Source organism: Balaenoptera borealis (assembly GCF_965194805.1).
Source record: "Balaenoptera borealis genome assembly, chromosome: 9".
In the NCBI taxonomy this organism is placed as follows: Eukaryota; Metazoa; Chordata; class Mammalia; order Artiodactyla; family Balaenopteridae; genus Balaenoptera; species Balaenoptera borealis.
The window spans coordinates 22,580,445-22,599,216 of record NC_138873.1 but is presented as its reverse complement, the minus strand read 5'-3'; the positions used below and the strand labels follow the sequence as shown (position 1 = coordinate 22,599,216).

The 18,772-nt window shown below is 37.3% G+C and overlaps 1 protein-coding gene and 1 pseudogene across 6 annotated transcripts in view; both read left to right on the top strand.

Annotated features, from left to right (window-relative positions):
* The window catches only part of VTA1 (vesicle trafficking 1), a 72,712-nt gene that overhangs the window by 38,582 nt on the left and 15,358 nt on the right, over positions 1 to 18,772 (top strand). For 4 of the 5 annotated variants that reach the window (XM_082405560.1, XM_082405564.1, XM_082405561.1 and 1 more), the window contains 2 exons: positions 267 to 375; positions 13,945 to 14,118. In XM_082405560.1, coding sequence (XP_082261686.1) covers positions 267 to 375; positions 13,945 to 14,118 — 283 coding nt within the window. The remainder of the gene's footprint in view (positions 1 to 266; positions 376 to 13,944; positions 14,119 to 18,772) is intronic. The other variant, XM_082405563.1, reaches the window with a different exon arrangement.
* LOC309634915 (serine/threonine-protein kinase MARK2 pseudogene) lies at positions 382 to 13,934 on the top strand (annotated as a pseudogene). The gene is made up of 2 exons (XR_014249603.1): positions 382 to 2,134; positions 6,924 to 13,934. The product of XR_014249603.1 is annotated as a serine/threonine-protein kinase MARK2 pseudogene (transcript).

The window sequence follows — 18,772 nt, the reverse complement described above, 5'->3', positions numbered from 1 at the left end:
TTCCACTGTAGACCTTTTCTGAAGCACAAAACCACAAAAGAGAACTGGTAATGTGTCTTGAGGAAGATAGCTTTTCATGAAGTCTGTCAAGCCCTAGGCAGTTGGTAGAATCCCGTGATAAGGTGGGGAGATTGCCAGAATATTTCAGAGCTGTACCGTGCAAAAATAGGTTTTATCACAGAAGTATGATGTAGGTCATCATAATGTATATTTTTATTTGACTTATTTACTGCAGTCTAACATTGACATAAAAATATTTCTTTTAGAATGTGAAACACAGAAAGTATGCAAGGTGGAAGGCAACGTATATTCACAATTGTTTAAAGAATGGAGAGACTCCTCAAGCAGGGCCTGTTGGGATTGAAGAAGATAATGGTATGTATTTATCTAAGTAAAATGATTTAGTAGAATCATAATTGCTCAATATATTATTATTCAGAGTTTTTAGAAGGAGTGATACAGTTTTGTTTCCTTCATCAGGTCCAAAATCAGGTGTAAAATTATAAACTTAGGGACAAGTGAAAAATTAAGGCCAAACTGTTCTAATATCTGTCTGTGTCAACTGCTCTAATATCTGTCTCCTGCCTCTAATCAGATTTCTTTCCTACGTGGGACAGGCAATCCTTTTTTAATCTATAAAATGTTTCCAAAGAACACTGAATTTATTTTGTATATACCTGAGGTGGGTTTTTTGGGGGGAGGGGGGCAGGTAATACTTTCACATGGTTAAAAATTTATACAGTATATAAGAAATATGAAGTGAATGTCTCCTTTCCACCACACCCTTTATCTTCCCAGATTCTACTGAAACCCAAATAAATAAATAATGTTTTTAGTTTTTTGTGTATTTTTAGAGATTATTTTTTGTAAATTACTAGTAAATAGGAATATATACCCTCACTTTTTTCACACAATTGGTAATACACACACTGTTCTACATCTGGTTGGTTGGTTTATTTATTCATTCATTTGGAGGACTATTTAGAATTTTATAATGCCACTCAGTAAAAAAGCAACACTACAGTTCTACATATAAATACTATGTGTAAACTATTTTTGCAGCTCTTCTCCTAGAGAAGCAAGCTTTTATGCATCATTTCAAGTGAATTTTTTGCTATCTATTCCTGAAGGACACTTCATGATATATCCTTGTTTAATCTTGAGGTAGCCTTTTTCACATAGAATGCTTCTTACAGTCATATAATAAATGCCTTGCATTCATATAATGCCTTAAAGCTTACAGATCATTTTCATGTATATCATACCCTCAAAAATCTCCAAGAGACAGTTGATGTTATTTCTGTTTTACAGAAGAGGAAATTGAGGTTCTGGGTTTTGGCCTGCCTAATGTCATAGAACCACAGAGAAGGAGAACCAGAAGTTGAATTATTACTCAAAGTCCTTTGTTCTTTTTACTAACACTATAGCATGAATACTGTAATATTAAGTTGTTACTAAGTGTTTAAAGTTAACTATTCTAAGATATGGTTAAGTTTTGGAGTTATTTACATCATGGCGGTGAAATTGGATTTTTTCAAGCGTATTGCTACAACCTTATTTCTCACTTTTTCATTTAATATTTTGGAATGTTTTACATACTTCCTTTGCTGCTTTAATACTGACCACAGTCAGGCATGTTTTATGTCAGTCCTACTGTTTACAAAACCATTAGTCACTTCCAGTTGTCCAAAAGGAAAGATCCAGGATCCTTAGCCTACCAAGCAAGACTCACCACGATCTGGCACTGACCAGTTTTATTTCCTACTCCTATCTCCTGTTGTCTTAGTCTGCTAAGGCTGCCATAGCAAAATACCATAGACGGGGTGGCTTAAACAAAAGGCATTTATTTTCTCACAATTCTGGAGGCTGGAAAATTCAAGATCAAGGTCCAGCAGAGTTTGGTTTCTGGTGAAGATCTACTTCCTGGCTTTCAGAGGACCACCTTCTCTCTGTTCTCATATGGTGGAGTGTCAAGGAGAGGGGGCAAAGGAGGGGGAGAAGCGCAGATCATTCCTGTTGGATTAGGGCTTCTCCCTTATGACCTCATTTAACCTGTAGTTACCTCTAAAAACCCTGTCTCCAAATACTGTCACATTGGGGGTTACGGCTTCATCATACGATTTTTGGGGGGACAGTTCAGTCCATAACACCTATATAAACCCTTTATTACGTCCATAGAAGTTAACAGCAAGAAAGTACCTTTGTCTCTTTCTTTAATTAAAACCATTTCTCCCTCCTAAAATGTTCATCTTTCTTTACCTGTCTTAATCCTGCCTATCTGTAAAAGTCTTCCTTCATGTGAATTTCTGCAGAGCTATTTTATGTATGTATTTATAGTTTCTTATAAAATATATATTGTTTAATAAAGTGAGTATTTTCATAATTTATGATAATATTTATAATTTATAGAGCACATGCTAGGTGTTAGGCACTGTGATAAACGTTTTACATATATTATCTAATTTAGTCCCCATATAATTCTGTCGGTAGCTGGGCATCCCTATCCAAGCTCTAATGACTAGTTAATGGAACCTAGGATTTGAACCCAAATCTTTCTAATTCTAACGTCTATGCTCTTATTCTACATTTAAGTGGATGCATTTTTTCCTCAACCAGATAGCAAGACTTAATACATATATATTTTCCCCATTGAGCCTTCCAGGAAAATGTCCCAATCAACCAATCAACTTAACTTAATCTAGTCTTCCCTTGAGAACATAGTACCAACATTATGAGAAACACTTCTGTGCTTTAGCCATGGTATAGATCCCCAAATTTGTAATGACCTCCCATTTCCTAGGACATACCCTTGTGCTTGCATTTTTAAAATCTTATACATTTCTTTCATTCATTTTTTAAGAAACTTTTTTTTTCTCTTTTAAAGTCATTTTGTTAGCATTACCTGGGTACTAGGGGTGGATAAGACATGGTCCTATTCTGTAAGAGCTTACATTCTCATGGGGAGCTATAGGTTAATAAGTAGTTATAGTACATGTTGGTAAGAAGTGGTGCCTGAGCTGAGTCTTAAAAGATAAATTGAACTAATTAAGTCAGGTAAAGAAAAAAGGGAAGGATGCTACAACTGAAAAGAAGAGCATCTTCAAAGGCAGGGAGGCAGATTGAGAACTGGCCAACTGTAAGAACTGAAAGAAAGAAAAAAAAAGAAGAAAAATGTTTTTGAGAGTGAATTGGAGAAAGATAATTCTGCAGGTTGTAAGGTGAATCCAGGAGCAGCAATCCAAATAATAAATAATGAAAATCTGGGTAAGATATTGGCCAGGGAGGAATAAAGAGAAGGAAGTATAATCAATAGGATCAAGGAACAGTTTAATATGAGAGAAGAGGGAGAAAACAGAAAATGATTCCTGTTTTGGGCTTTTGTGCTCAGAGGCATGGTGATTCCATTCAAAGAAATGGCTAATACAAGATGAGCAGATTGGTGGGAAAAGTCAAGGGAAGGCATTGAGATGCTAATGTGATTACTACTTGAAGAAGTTCAATCGTGATTAGATATTCTACCCAAGATTTCAGAAGAAAGGTCAAGGCTGAAAGTAGAATTTTGGAGTTGTCAGTTTGAAAGGAAGAAGTGAAGCCAAAGTAAAATGCTGGATCACCCAGGGGGAATGGGTTGCTTAAGAATTAAAACCAAAGATGGAACCAACCTTTTTTCACCTTTAGTAATCATATTAAATTGCAGTCTGAAGCAGAGGCACTTCTGTTATCTTATTACATGTAAGGTACATACACATATGTGTAGTAAATGTAAAAATGCATGTAATATTCATAATTACTCTCAAACATTTGATTTGAAAGATACTTTACTGCTTATATATGCTTATGTATGAAAATACACCGTGAAAAAAATCTTTGTTTTAAACATATCATTTTACTTTTCAGTAGTATTTCAGAGGTATCATTCTAGATACACTGAAATACCTAATAAATGATCAATTTTGTTTTTCAGGCACTCTTTCAGCATCAGTGACTTTCTCTAATCTTAAACTTTTTAACCTTTTTCTCTTGAAAGTGTTACATTTTGATTATTATCTTGATCTCTTTCGTTCTGAAATGGTTGTTTTAAGCCCTCTATAATACTATAGATTATTAAATCTATGTAATTTTTATTTTGCTTTCCCAAAATTGGCTTAAATTGAGCTTGTAATTTTTATCCATTATTTTCATTCAGTTTTTATAGAGCTTCTGGATAGTAGAAAATTGTTAGCTATGGAATACTAATAATCCTCTTAGATATAAAGGAGAATATTTTCATTGTATACTTTTCAACCTGTTAATTTAAAAAATACCCTGGTGTCATAATTAGGTGTTAATGTCATAACATCTAACAGTGTCTGCTCAGAAATGGCTTACGGCTCTAAAAGAGGATGTTATTAAATCTGAATATGTATGCGAAAACTCTTCTTTAAAACTGATTTTTCTTTTTCTCAATGTAGCATTATATTCTCTTGTGTTTTTAAATTTCATAAGATATTCTAGGTGTAAAAGGTATTATGTTTAATAAAAGTCTAATTTTCTGTCATTCTAGAATTGAATTCTAGTAAAGCTAGTAAAAAATAATAGATACTATACCTTAGTTAATTTAGAGTAAGAAAAAAAAGCATACTTAATTTTTGAAAACAGTACTATGTCACCCTTATGTCAGAAAATACTTAAGGAAGCCATATGATGGGTACAAAAAAGTGTTCTAGAAAAAATTTAGGCTCAACTGAAGGGATATCTGTTAACATTCAAACTCTAAGTTTCCATATCCACTTGGTTTCAGTATCTGCAAAATGGTATTGTTTTTAAGTGGTCAATATTAAACCTATACCCCAGCAATAAAAACTAATGAAGATGGTAATTGTTTCTTTCAAATTTCTAGTGATTTAAAGTTTCCTTCTTTTGGAAAAGCTTAAGGTATAGTTAACTTCAACATTTTTTAGTCTCAGTAAATATTTATTAAGATTGTTGGTTAGATAATATGGGAGATATAAAATAAGTCAATACATGGTTAATCTAAAACTTAAAGTGTCATAATCTAGTTTTAATGTCATAACTTTTAACAGTATCTCCTTGGAAATGGCTTACGGTTCTACAAGAAGGTATCATTTTACATATATAAATTTTTTTGAAGTATTTGAAAATAAATTGGAGATACGCTCTTTTACTCCAAAAGTACTTCATTCAGATTTGATTAGTTGATTCAGTAATGCCCTCTGTAGCTTTTTTTTTCCTCCTCCAAGATCCAGCCTGGGGTCATACACTGCATCTAGTTGTCATGTCCCTTTAGTTCCTTATTAATCTGAAATGGTTCCTCAGCCTTTCTAGGTGTTTCTTCCCTTGACGTTTTTGAAGGGTACAGGCTAGTTGTAGACTGTCTGTCTCTCAGTTTGGGTTTGACTGATTTTGCCTCATAATTCGATTAAGGTTGTGCATTTTTAGCAGAAATACACCACAATGATATAGATTTCTCTCTACCCCATATTGGAAGTATGATTCTGTTGAAATATTGGTGATATTAACTGATCACTCAGACAATGTGGTATCATCTAGATCATTCCACTTTAAATTTATTTTTTCCTTTGTTATTAATAAGTAGTTTGTGGAAGTTACTTTGAAACCATGTAAGTATTCTGTTTTTTATGACACTTTATCCACTATGTTTAGCATCTCCTGATGATTTTCTAATACCATCCTTCCTTATATATTAATTAATTGGCATTATACTACAAGGAAGAGCTTTTCCTGTCTCCTCCATTTGTATATTTATTCATTTAATTATGTTAGTATGTGATCATGAATTTATATGCAGTGATTATAACCCAGTACTATCCATTCTTATTATAATGGTCAAATTGTGCCAGAATCACACGGCGGTAGTTTTCCAAACTGGCTTATGTGTCTTTTTTTATATATTCCTATCCTTCTTGGAGATTTGTACTTCCTTCCTTGCTTTCTAACACTTCAGAATGCTCCAAGTACATCTAGTTCTTTCTTTGCCCCAGCCCCTGGAATGAGCCTTTTCTTTAAAGAGCTCTGAGTCCTTTTTTAGTGAAGAATGATATTTAGAAGCCAAGTCCTGGGCACTAGCTGTACTCACTGTTACTGGTATATCATTGCTTCTGGTCCCTCTCAGAAGACAGAACAAAAAAGTATTCATTGATTCTTCAGCACTACAAATCCTTATCTTTAACTTACTCACTCATTTGTTCATGTCTGGAAAACATGATAGAGTCAGAATCGTTAATTCATACCAATGTAAAAAGCAAACATACAAATTAGTTGCCTGTTTGCTTAGTTATTATTTTTTAATGTAAAACCTCATGCATCTTAAATGTGTAATGCAATGACTTGGCACACAGCTCTCTAGAACATTTCCATTACCCCTAGAAATTACCTTGTACTCCTTCCCAGTCCATTCCCACCTTGAGAAGCAAATGCTTTTGTTGTTTGTTTAACCAAAAACTAGTTTTGCCTGTTCTAGAGCTTTGTATAAATGGAGTCATAATGTCAAATGGGCCCAGCATTTTTCTCTAAGCATTATATCTGTGAGACACACCCATGTGTTATGTATCAGTAGTACATTCTTTCTTACTGCTGAGTAGTACTTCATTGTATGGATACCACAATTTGTTTATCACTTCATCTGCTAGTGGACATTATTGTTGTTTACAATTTGAGGTTATGATGAATCAAGCTTCTTGACATTGAAATACATATATTTTTCAGACATGTTTCACATGCTATATGTGAACACATGGCATATTGTCGATTCCTCTGGGTCAATAGCTACAGCAGAATTGCTGTTTAATTTTTAAGAAACTCACAAACCATTTTCTGAAGTTAGTGTACCACTTATACTCTCATCAGCAGTGTATTAGTTTCTGTTGCTCTGTATCCTTGCTTACACTTGGTATTGTCAGTAGTATGTTTAAATATAGCCATTCTGACCCATGTGTAAGGGTTCTACATTGTGATTTAAGTTGCATTTTCCCAATGACTGTGATACTGCGCTCTGCGTGTATTGGCTTTTTATATATCTTTATTTATGAAGTATCTGTTTAAATCTTCTACCCATTTTTTGTGGTAAAATAGACATATACTATAAAATTTACAATTTTAACCATTTAAATGTACAGTTGACTGTCATTAAGTACACTCAGACTGTTTAGCCAGTAACCACCGTCCATCTCCAGAATGATCTTCATCTTCTCAAACTGAAATTCTGTGTCCATTAAACAATAACTCCCCTTTACTCCCACCACCCCCAGCCCCTGGTAACCAACTTTCTCTTTTCTGCCTCCGTGAATTGACTACTCTAGGTAACTTATCTCAGTGGAATCATACAGTATCTGTCCTTTTGTGACTGGCTTATTTCTTTTAGCATAATGTCCTGCAGGTTCATCCATGTTGTAGGATGTGCTGGAATTTCATTTCAAAGCCTGAATAATATTCTATTGTATGTGTATACCACATTTTGGTTATCAGTCATCCATTGATGGGTGTTTCGGTTGTTTCTATCTTTTGGCTATTGAAACCAGCTTTGATCCCTGGTTGGGGAACTAAGATCCTGCAAGCCTCGCAGTGTAGCCAAAAAAATAAATAAATAAGCCTCTCTTTTTTTCTAATATAAACATTTAAAACTATCAGTTTTCTTCTAGGCACTGATTTAATGTCATCCCACAAATTGTGATGTCATTTAATTCAAAATAGCTTCTATTTTCTTTGTGTTTTCTTTTTTGGGGAATGGATTATTTAGAAGTATACTGTTTAATTTTAAAATATTTGGGCTTTTCTAGCTGTCTAAATTTAATTCTGTTTTGGTCAGAGAACATTTTTTTGTAAGATTTCAGTATTTCAAAGTTCATTAAGGTTTGTTTCATGGCCCAAAATATTATCTGTCTTTGCGAATGTTGCATGTGCATTTGAAAAGAATGTATTCTGCATTTATTAGATGTGCTGTTCTGTGAATATGAATTATATAAGGGTATATTTTAATTAATATTTTAATTGATATTTTATTCTCCAACTATGGGGATTTTACTAGTCCTGTCAGCTTTTTTTCACTAGAAACTTTATTTTATTAGGCACATACACCTTTACAATTGCTTTTTTTTAATATATGTATATTTATTTATTTTTGGCTGTGTTAGGTCTTCGTTGCTGCACGTGGGCTTTCTCTAATTGTGGCAGGTGGGGGCTACTTTTCATTGCGGTGCTCATTGCGGTGCACTGGCTTCTTATTGTGGTGGCTTCTCCTGTTGCAGAGCATGGGCTCTAGGTGCGTGGGCTTCAGTAGGTGTGGCATGCAGGCTCAGTAGTTGTGGCTCGCGGGCTCTAGAGCGCAGGCTCAGTAGTTGTGGCGCACGGGCTTAGTTGCTCCGCGGCATGTGGGATCTTCCCGGACCAGGGCTCGAACCCGTGTCCCCTGCATTGGCAGGTGGATTCTTAACCACTGCACCACCAGGGAAGCCCTACAATTGCTTTTTTTTTAAATCGACCTAACCTTTTTATCATTATGAAACATCCAATTATATCTCTGCTAATATTCCTTGACATGAATTCTGTTTTGTCTGTTACTGAAATTAGCCACTTTCAGCTTTTGCCTCTTGATATTTACATGGTATCTATTTTCATCCTTTCAGTTTAAACATATCTGAGTCTTAAAGCACATAAGTGTGTCTTTTATTTTTCAATCTTTCAAAATCAGCCTTCAAAATAGTGTTTAGCCATTTACATTTCATGTAATTATTACTATATTTAAGCCTACTGTTTTTGCCATTTATTTTCTGTTAGTCCCATCTGCTTCTATTCCCTCTTACAGTTTTCTTTTCTCTGGTGAATTTTTCTTCTTTCATTCATTATGACTACATTTTTCTCTGCGGCCTTGAATGTATTTATAGTACCTGCTTTAAAGTTATTTTCTGCTAATTTCAGTATCTGGGTCATGCTGGGGTCTTTTTCTGTAGATTCTCTTTTTCTACTGACTCTGGTCACATTTTCCTCCCCCCCACCCCCATATTTCTAATAATTTTTATTATTGATAACATCTTGTAGCTTTGCATTCAGTTATCTTCCTCTGCAAAGTCTTGATTCTTGTTCTAGCAGACGGTTAACTTGCCTGAACTCAAACACTGCCCCTCTTTTCTTTCAGCTTTAAGGCTGTTGCTTTCTTCAGGCCCCTTAGAATCTTCCCTGAGTGTGCATGCATAGTTCAGGGCCATATAGATATTTAGTTGAAGTTCGTACACACATTTCAAGGCTCACTTCTCTGCAACTCTTTCTTTTGCATAGACTTTTGGGTGCCCTCAGGTGAAAGACCACATGAAAGCAGACTTTACCTGGTGAGATTTCCTTCCTCAAGGGCCATCTTCACTTTAATTTCTACCAGCTTTTGATCACTTGCCAGTATCTTTAAAAAGTGTTGGGGGGTTTTTTGTTTGTTTGTTTGTTTTTTCCTTCCCAGATGTATTAGTGTTAGAGTTCTCTAATATGGGAGAAAATGATATGTATATAAAGTATACATACATCTACAACTTTACTTAGTAAAATTCCCAAAAGTGGCTCTCTTATTACTCCTTTCTACATAGACAGCTCAGTGTGAAATTTTATTCCTTTGTTTTTGTTGATTAATTTGTTGAACAACACACAGGTAATCGTTTAATAACTAGTAAACAATAAATATTGAGTAAAAGGCAGCTGTCAGAAAGTAGAGTTCTTATGGAGAGCATAAATGTGACATGTTTTGCCAAAAATGTCCTCCATTTTTCATAAATTTAAAGAATGGGTTTAAAGAAAATTTATTTTTAAGAAAATTTTTTTCCCAGGTATTTTTTATTGTAATAGCATTCAAGGTGGTATTTGGAATACCGGTTCTGAGACTTCTGTGCACATGTTACTAGTGTTCCTCTGCTCCTTTTCTTGAAGACTGCTCTTGTCCCTCTTGCCTCAAATCCATCTATCTTGTAGCTTGTTATTGAGCTGCTGCATTCCAAGGGACCCGACCTTGGTTAACCTTTGTACTGGAGACAGAGACACTATGATTTCCAAATGCAATCCTTGAGGTCAGACACATACATTCATTTTAGAGACCAATCAGACTTTTCCCCCAAATTAAAAAAGACAGTATTAGAAACAAGGTGATGATTTGTATGTGTGTGTGTTTTATTATATATTAGCCTCTTAAACAGAAAACAAAAAGTGGAGCTACAAACCAAAGTTACAATAATACTAGCTTTTCTCATCGCCCGTCTATCTACTGTTACCAGAGGTCTTTATTTCTTCATAAGGCTTTGAGTTACTGTGCAGGGTCCTTGACTCCAACCTGAAGAACTCCCTGTGGCAGGCGGGTCTGGTGGTTAAGAACTCTCTCAACTCTTGATTAACTGGGAATGTCTTGATTTCTCCCTCATTTTCGAAGGAAAGTTTTGCTAGATATAGGATTCTTGGTTGATGGTTTCTTTCCTTCAACACTTCAAGTACATTGAGCCAGGCCATCTGGCCTCCGAGGCTCCTGATGAGAAATCTGCTCATGACCTACCTTCCTGGGAAATCTCTCAGCTTCATAGACTTTCATAATGTACCTTATCGTGTCTTATGCAACAGAACATTTTGTGTAGTATCGTGAAGTCAGTTAAGTTGTAACATTATTTTGAGACCAGAATTTAAGGAAAAGGAATTGAATATTTCAAGTGTAGACATTATGAGCTCTTTAAAATTATTACCCATTTTCAGACTAGAAATAAAAAGGCCACTGAAGTATCCTACAGATTTTAATTTATAACAAAGTGAATACCAATATCTAATAACACACGTAAAGAAAAATGTCTTTGGGATCCTTTTTCCTAAGTGTAAAGGGACCTTGAACTCAAAAAGTGAGAAAACCACTGTGGTTTATCCCCAGCTGTGATGCGTTCATTTCTTGCTCTGACCTCACAGTGCACCACTGTGATGTACTTCACAAAGCCCTATAAAAGAGAAAGCTGGGCCCAGGTTTTTGGTCCTTAGAGCCCAGGAAGCTGCTTTTGGTGACCTGACGGCCTTGGACCTACAGTTAGCTTGTTTTTTCCTTGTTTCTGCCATTTTGTTGATTTTTGTTTCTCATTTCTCTACTCTTTTTTATTTGCCTCATTGTTCTTTCTACAGTTAGCATAGTCAGTATTGTTGGTATAGTTAGCACAGTTGGTATAGTTAATAGTTTATTAGCATAGTTAGTGTAGTTAGTACTCGTTAGCGCTGTTGGCATAGTGAGTATTGTTGGTATAGTTAATACTTGATTAGCATAGTTAGTGTAGTTAGTACTAGTTAGCGCTGTTGGTACAGTTAGCATAGTTAGCGTTGTTAGTAGAGATAGCATACTTAGCACTGTTAGTACAGTTAGCATTGTTAGTTAGCATAGTTAGCGTTGCTAGGTAGTGCTGTCAGTCAGTGTAATTAGCAGATCACCATGATGCAGGGCCTCACAGCCAACTCTGCTGACAAGGAGGTTCATATTGATGACTTCGAGATCCTCCGCACCATTGGTGAAGGCACCTTCGGTAAAGTGAAGTTGGCCCGGCACATTCTGACCGGGACACAGGTGGCTGTGAAGGTCATAAAGAAAAGGCGTCAGAGCTTCTCAAGTGCCCAGGCACTTTTCCGGGAAGCGTGCAGTATGAAGGCTCTGAATCACCCCAATATTGTAAAACTGCTGGGGGTGATTGACACAGAGGAGACAATTTTCCTGATGATGGAGTACCTCAGTGGGGGGGAAATGTCCCGCTATTTGAAGATCCATGGCCGTATGACAGAGGCGCAGGCCCGAGGCCCGTTCCAGCAGCTGGTCTCTGCCCTGCAACACTGCCACCAGAGGGGCATCGTGCACCGGGACCTGAAGCCAATGAACCTCCTTTTTGATTCCAACATGAATATCAAACTTACAGACTTTGGCCTCAGCAACAAGTGTGATGGCACTGGCCTACTGGACACGATCTGCGGCACAGCCCCTTATGCTGCCCCGGAACTCTTCCTGGGGCAGAGCTACAGCGGCCCTGCGGTGGACGTGTGGAGCTTGGGAGTAGTGCTCTACACCATGGTAACTGGGTCCCGGCCCTTTCTGGGAAAAGACTTACAGCAGCTGCGGAAGCAAATCCTACAAGGACAATACCCCATCCCACCTTATCTGTCTTTGGAGATAAGGGATCTATTACAAAAAATGATTGCCCTCAGCCCCAGTGACAGAGGCACCTTGCCTGACCTCATGAGGCATGCTTGGTTAAACATGGGCCCGAAGGAGCCACTCCAGCCACCCTGTGAAGAGGACCTGGAGGTGACAATGGTGAGGACTCCGGGCTTGACTTGCGACCAGAGCCAGGACACTGGAACAGGCAGTGTGAGCTCCATGAAACCCAACGTGGGGGTCTCCATCATAACTCTGAAGCCCTTGTCTTTCGGGGACCTCAGTGGCAGTGAACTTGAGCCTCCTCCAGGCCCTGTGGTGTCCTCCCTGCAAACCAGGTGGCCCTACCAGAGACAAAATGTGCAGCTGCAGGAAGACCAGCAGGCAGGGCAGAAGACCGGTGAGTCTTCCTGTCCCCCATCCAGCCTGGAGTCGAGGACTGCCACCCCCAGCCCAGCCCCCCAGTGTGGCACTGGGACATCCACCTCCAGCAGCAGCGGGATTGGAGCCCCAGAGGGAACCAGCTGCTCCCTGTGTGCGTCCAGCACTGGAAGGTCCTCCCACACTGGGCAGCCTGAGAGTGTGTCCTCATCCACTCTCTCTGGCCACAGCCAGAAAAAGCAAGGGGTGGCTGGGAGAATCTGGAACTTTATTTTGAAACATCTGTGTTGCAAGCTGCCCAGCATGAGGCGTCATAATAAAGTGAGCCCATGTGAACCCCATGCATGACCGAGGCAGGAAGGTCAGGCCGCCGCGCTCCCTGGGGCCCGGTGCAGGGGAAGAGGAGTGTGTTCTCTGCACGGCCTTCAGAAGCATCGTATCCAAGACCCTGGCCAGCTCAGAGGATGGTCCGGAGCAGCCCGGGCGACCAAAAGCGAGGCCACCGTGGCTGCAGATCTGCCCCTCAACCCCCACCTGGGTGAAAACTTCAGAGACTGGACTGTCACTCCTGGGGCACGTCTCCCCTCCTCCACTCTTCTGTCTTCCGTGTTGGTGGGGGAGGGGGATAGTTCTTGTTCCAAGAACTCCTTGGTTCTTCCAATTCTGGTTAATAAACTTGATGCTCCAGAAAAAAAAATATATAATATATGCAAAGATTTTACAGAGTTGGAAAGTATTAATTTAAAGAAATGTTGATCATACTGCCAGGCACAACTAAGTGTTTTAAGAAAAGGAAAAAAATTAGAACAATTATTTTAAGAGAAGCTGCTTATCAATTGCATTAAATAGAATTACATTCAAATGTCTGTCATGTCTGTATAGCAAAATAAGAATATTTGGCATTTCTATTTCAAAATACAGATCTTCCTCGACTTACCAATGGGGTTATATCCTGATAACCCATTATAAATTGGAAACATAATTTGAAAATGCATTTAATACACCTACCCTACTGAACATCATAGCTTAGCCCAGCCTACCTTAAAAGTGCTCAGAACACTTACAGTAGCCCACAGTTGGGCAAAGTCATCTAACACAAAGCCTATTTTATAATAAAGTGTTGAATATCTCATGTAATTTACTGAATAGTGTACTGAAAGTGAAAAACAAAATGGTTGTAAGTGTGTCGGTTTTTTACCCTTGTGATTGCGTGGCTGACTGGGAGCTGTGGCCGCAGCTGCCCAGCATCACAGAGAGTACTACACTGCATATCGCTAGCCTGGGAAAAGATCGAAATTCAAAGTATGGTTTCTACTGAATTCCTATCACTTTTGCACCGTCGTAAAAAAAACCCGTGACTCAGGGACTGTCTGGACCTCATTTAACATTGCATGTGTATTATATAATAGATGTTGAGGAAAATGAAGATGCTGGAGCAGCCTCTCCGCCCACTCAGCCACCTCAGCCGTCATCTTCAACGTATGACCCAAGCAACATGCCATCAAGCAGCTATACTGGAATACAGATTCCTCCCGGTGCCCACGCTCCAGCTAATACCCCAGCAGAAGTGCCTCATAGCACAGGTAGGAAATTGAAGCTTCATGAGTTTGACCTCTCCTTTCATAAATAACAACTGCAGTTCTTCTCATATATGTGCCTCATAATGATGGTCCTAAAGCATGATAAGATCTTTAAGTTCCATTTGAACCCACCAAAAAATTAAATCCTTTTCGTTGAAGTTTTAATATTAGTTGTATCTTATTTTTTTAAGAAATGACAAAATATTTATGTGTAATTGATTACTATTGACCTTATGTTTTATTAATAAGTAAAGTTCCTGTGCTTTTCGTGTGTGTGGCTGTTTTCTTTTTCTTCCCCTCCCTTTCTTTCCCCTTCACTGTTGAAGAATAGCACTGAGGTGAGTGGGGCTTATTACAGGATGTGTCTGTCAGGTTCCCACTGTGATCGCAAGATTCATTTTTCTTGACTTATTCCCTTAGGACCCTGCCTCCGCCCTCAACATGGGTATTCTTGATGAAGGAGCAAGCTTTGAGGCACAGAATCTCAATAGCAGTGGATTCACAGACAAGTGAAAGGAGGGGGTTTGGGGTTTGTTTGTTTGTTTTTTTAATATTACAGACGTGTCTAAAAATAAACCACGGAAGTGATGCCTGCTATCTTTGAATAAATTAGTACTATATGTCTGTGTTTTCATAGAAAAAAGATCTGACAAAACTAGTCTCCAGGAATAAGTCAGGGTCATAAGATAAACTTTTGAAAGTTGCAGATACTCTTGTTTACTTGTATTGTTGACAGAGTATCACCCATACTTCCAAATAGAGGGGCATTTAAAACCATAGTTTAAATAAATCTTAAATTTAATTAATTTTAATTTTTTTTCCAAAAATTGTTTTTAAACTTTTATCTCAGCATAAGGGTAATCTATGGTAGTAACCTATATATTTCAAAATATTTAATTAATAGAATAAAAGTTGTCTTTGCGCCTTGATTTCTACTATTGCTGTTATTCACCATTACTTCATTGACTTTCAAATTTTCAGCCTCAGTTTACCCAAACCATTTAGGTTATTTTGCATGAGTTGAATAACATTTAAGAGTTTTCTGTTTTGACCATTGTAGCAGCGATTATGATTAGTTTATTTCCTCCTATTTTAAAGCTTTCAACTTCATATCATCTACAAATAATGCGAACATTTTTGTCTTTAAGCATATTGATGAACATGATAATTTTAACACTGATCTCTTTAGTATCATCATTCTGTATATTTTACCCTGCCTGACTTTTCATTGCTTCCAGGTCTATGTGATGGAATTAATAGACCAATTTCCATTAGTTTTGTAAGTAAAATTTCATGGAACACTGTTTTAAATATTTTATTATCTTTTGGGAATATTCAGTTTTTCCAGGGTAGAATGAAGTAAGCAAAACCAGCTACATATTTAGATGTATTTGCCTTTGATAAATACTGCTCAAGTTATACTATTGGTAGTAAGTTTAAAAACTGACCAAGAGCCTCCAACACAAGCATCCTTACAGAAGGGTGAAGTGAGAATAAAATACACTTGGGAGTCACATAGTATTAGTTATTAGTTTCTACTTCTTGCTAAACCACAAACTCAACTGTTACTCAGTTCCCGACCGAGGTTATTCCCTCTTTTAAAATGAAATTAATCATACTTCTCATAGTTGTTTTAATTATTAAAGGGGAGGAAGTATGAAAATTGACTACTATGCCTAACACAAAATCAGTGTTCAGCAAATTAGCTTCCTTTTCCTTTTTTTTTTTTCTTTTCCCGTATATTTTATTACAGAATATTGAGTAGAGTTTCCTTTGCTATACAGTAGGTCCTTGTTAGTTATCTTTTTTTTTTTAACATCTTTATTGGAGTATAATTGCTTTACAATGTTGTGTTAGTTTCTGCTGTATAACAAAGTGAATCAGCTGTATGTGTATATATATATACATACCCATATCCCCTCCCTCTTGCATCTCCCTCCCACCCTCCCTATCCCACCCCTCTAGGTGGTCACAAAGCACCTAGGTGATCTCCCTGTGCTATGAGGCTGCTTCCCACTAGCTATCTGCTTTACATTTGGTAGTGTATATATGTCAGTGCTACCCTCTCACTTCGTCCCAGCTTACCCTTCCCCCTCCCTGTGTCCTCAAGTTCGTTCTCTACGTCCGCATCTTTATTCCTTTCCTGCCGCTAGGTTCATAAGAACCATTTTTTTTTTCTTAGATTCCATATATATGTATTAACATACAGTATTTGTTTTTCTCTTTCTCACCTCACTCTGTATGACAGACTCAGGGTCCATCCACCTCACTACAAATAACTCAATTTTGTTTCTTTTTATGGCTGAGTAATATTCCATTGTATATATGTGCCACATCTTCTTTATCCATTCATCTGTTGATGGACACTTAGGTTGCTTCCATGTCCTGGCTATTGTAAATAGTGCTGCAATGAACAATGTGGTACATGACTCTTTCTGAATTATGGTTTTCTCAGCGTATATGCCCAGTAGTGGGATTGCTGGGTTGTATGGTTGTTCTATTTTTAGTTTTTAAAGGAACCTCCTTACTGTTCTCCATAGTGGCTGTATTTACATTCCCACCAACAGTGCCTTTTCTCCACACCCTCTCCAGCATTTATTGTTTGTAGATTTTTTGATGATGGCCATTCTGACCGGCGTGAGGTGATACCTCATTGTAGTTTTGATTTGCATTTCTCTAATGATAGTGATGTTGAGCATCCTTTCATGTGTTTGTTGGCAGTCTGTATATCTTCTTTGGAGAAATGTCTGTTTAGGACTTCTGCCCATTTTTGGATTGGGTTGATTGTTTTTTTGATATTGAGCTGCATGAGCTGTGTGTGTATTTTGGAGATTAATCCTTTGTCATTTGCTTCATTTGCAAATATTTTCTCCCATTCTGAGGGTTGTCTTCTTGTCTTGTTTATGGTTTCCTTTGCTGTGCAAAAGCTTTTAAATTTCATTAGGTCCCATTTGTTTAGTTTTGTTTTTATTTCCATTTTTGCATCTATGTTCATCAGTGATATTGGTCTGTAATTTTCTTTTTTTTGTGACATCTTTGTCTGGTTTTTGTATCAGGGTGATGGTGGCCTCGTAGAATGAGTTTGGGAGCGTTCCTCCCTCTGCTGTATTTTGGAAGAGTTTGAGAAACATAGGGGATAGCCCTTCTCTAAATGTTTGATAGAATTCACCTGTGAAGCCATCTGGTCCTGGGCTTTTGGTTGTTGGAAGATTTTTAATCACAGTTTCAATTTTAGTGCTTGTGATTGGTCTGTTTATATTTTCTGTCTCTTCCTGGTTCAGTCTTGGAAGGTTGCGCTTTTCTAAGAATTTGTCTATTTCTTCCAGGTTGTCCATTTTATTGGCATATAATTGCTTGTAGTAATCTCTCATGATCCTCTATATTTCTGCAGTGTCAGTTGTTACTTCTCCTTTTTCATTTCTAATTCTGTTGATTTGAGTCTTCTCCTTTTTTTTCTTGATGAGTCTGGCTAATGGTTGATCAATTTTGTTTATCTTCTCAAAGAACCAGCTTTTAGTTTTATTGATCTTTGCTATTGTTTTCTTCATTTCTTTTTTATTTATTTCTGATCTGATCTTTGTGATTTCTTTCCTTCTGCTAGCTTTGGGGGTTTGTTGTTCTTCTTTCTCTAAGTGCTTTAGTTGTAAGGTTAGGTTGTTTATTTGAGATTTTTCTTGTTTTGAGGTAGGATTGTATTTCTCTTGACTTCCCTCTGAGAACTGCTTTCGCTACATCCCATAGGTTTTGGGTGATTGTGTTTTCTTTGTCATTCGTTTCTAGGTATTTTTTCATTTCCTTTTGGATTTCTTCAGTGATCTCTTGGTTGTTGAGTAGTGTATTGTTTAGCCTCCATGTGTTTGCATTTTTTACAGATTTTTTCCTGTAATTGATATCTAGTCTTATAGCATTGTGGTCGGAAAAGATACTTGATACGATTTCAACTTTCTTATATTTACCAAGGCTTGATTTGTGACCCAAGATATGGTCTATCCTGGAGAATGTTCCATGAGCACTTGAGAAGAAAGTGTATTCTGTTGTTTTTGGATGGAATGTCCTATAAATATCAGTTAAGTCCATCTTGTTTAATGTGTCATTTAAAGCTTGTGTTTCCTTATTTATTTTCATTTTGGATGATCTGTCCATTGGTGAAAGTGGGGTGTTAAAGTCCTCTACTATTATTGTGTTCCTTTCGATTTCCCCTTTTATGGCTGTTAGCTTTTGCCTTACGTATTGAGGTGCTCCTATGTTGGGTACATAAATATTTACCATTGTTATATCTTCTTCTTGGATTGATCCCTTGATCATTATGTAGTGTCCTTCTTTGTCTCTTGTAATAGTCTTTATTTTAAAGTCTATTTTGTGTGATATGAGAATTGCTGCTCCAGCTTTCTTTTGATTTCCATTTGCATGGAATATCTTTTTCCATCCCCTCACTTTCAGTCTGTATGTTCGCTAGGTCTGAAATGGGTCTCTTGTAGACAGCATATATACAGGTCTTGTTTTTGTATCCGTTGAGCCAGTCTGTGTCTTTTGGTTGGAGCATTTAATCCATTTAAATTTAAGGTAATTACCGATATCTATGTTCCTATTACCATTTTCTTAATTTTGGGGGGTTTGTTATTGTAGGTCTTTAACTTCTCTTGTGTTTCCTGCCTAG